This window comes from Impatiens glandulifera, chromosome 1 (genome assembly GCF_907164915.1).
Source record: "Impatiens glandulifera chromosome 1, dImpGla2.1, whole genome shotgun sequence".
Classification (NCBI taxonomy): Eukaryota; Viridiplantae; Streptophyta; class Magnoliopsida; order Ericales; family Balsaminaceae; genus Impatiens; species Impatiens glandulifera.
Window position 1 is genome coordinate 108,240,348 of NC_061862.1, and position 940 is coordinate 108,241,287.

At 43.9% G+C, this 940-nt stretch overlaps 1 protein-coding gene across 1 annotated transcript; it reads left to right on the forward strand.

Annotated features, from left to right (window-relative positions):
• Window positions 1-201: 201 nt before the first annotated feature.
• Window positions 202-940, forward strand: LOC124939843 (pathogenesis-related thaumatin-like protein 3.5; the record flags this gene model as incomplete). Its single annotated transcript, XM_047480300.1, has 1 exon — window positions 202-940. A coding segment is annotated over one exon (687 nt), but the record flags the coding sequence as incomplete, so codon positions are not given.

A 940-nucleotide genomic window follows, 5' to 3' on the forward strand; every position in this document is an offset into this window, starting at 1 on the left:
CTTTTCCCATCTACCATAACTGCCTCCTCATTAATAGTGTGACTATATATATATATTTATTATCATCTTCATCTGCCTCCATTAAAGTCTTCAAAGAGATTCCATGGCCTTACTACTAAGCCTTGTTCTTGTTGTCTTCTCATTCTCTTTCCATGGTATGTTTTCTTTCTTTCTCATTTTCTTTTTACTTAAAACTGACCTAACCACTTTTTCATCATCTTAGAAGGTAATGGAGCCATCTTCACCTTACAAAACAGCTGCAACACTACAATCTGGCCTGGGATCCTCGCCGGATCTGGCCCCCCACAACTCATGAACGGCGGCCTCCAACTAAACCCCGGGGACTCAGTCCCCATCGCGGCTCCATCAGGCTGGTCGGGCCGATTTTGGGGCCGCACCGGTTGTTTATTCGATAAATCAGGTAAAGGCACTTGTGTCACGGGTGACTGTGGCGGTGCCTTCCAGTGCGCAGGCACTGGAGGTACACCGCCCGCCACGTTGGTGGAGTTGACCCTAGATACTCCGTTGGATTTTTACGACGTGAGTTTAGTAGATGGTTATAATATTCCTATATCCATAACACCGTTGAACTCGGTGGTTGGTTGCAAGAGAGTTGAGTGTCTAAACGATTTGAATAAGAATTGTCCGAGAGGATTGGAAGTGGTCGAGGATGGTCGAGTTGTGGCATGTAAAAGCGCTTGCCTTGCTTTCAATCAGCCGGAGTATTGTTGTACGGGTGTGTATAATGTTCCTAGTACGTGCAAGCCAAGTAACTACTCGAGGATTTTTAAGTCTTATTGTCCTTCGGCCTATAGCTATGCTTATGATGATGCTTCAAGCATCTTCACTTGTAGTACCGGTGCTAACTATTTGATCTCGTTTTGTTGATGTGTTTTTATCCTTATTATAAATGGAATGATACAGTGATTTACCTTAATAA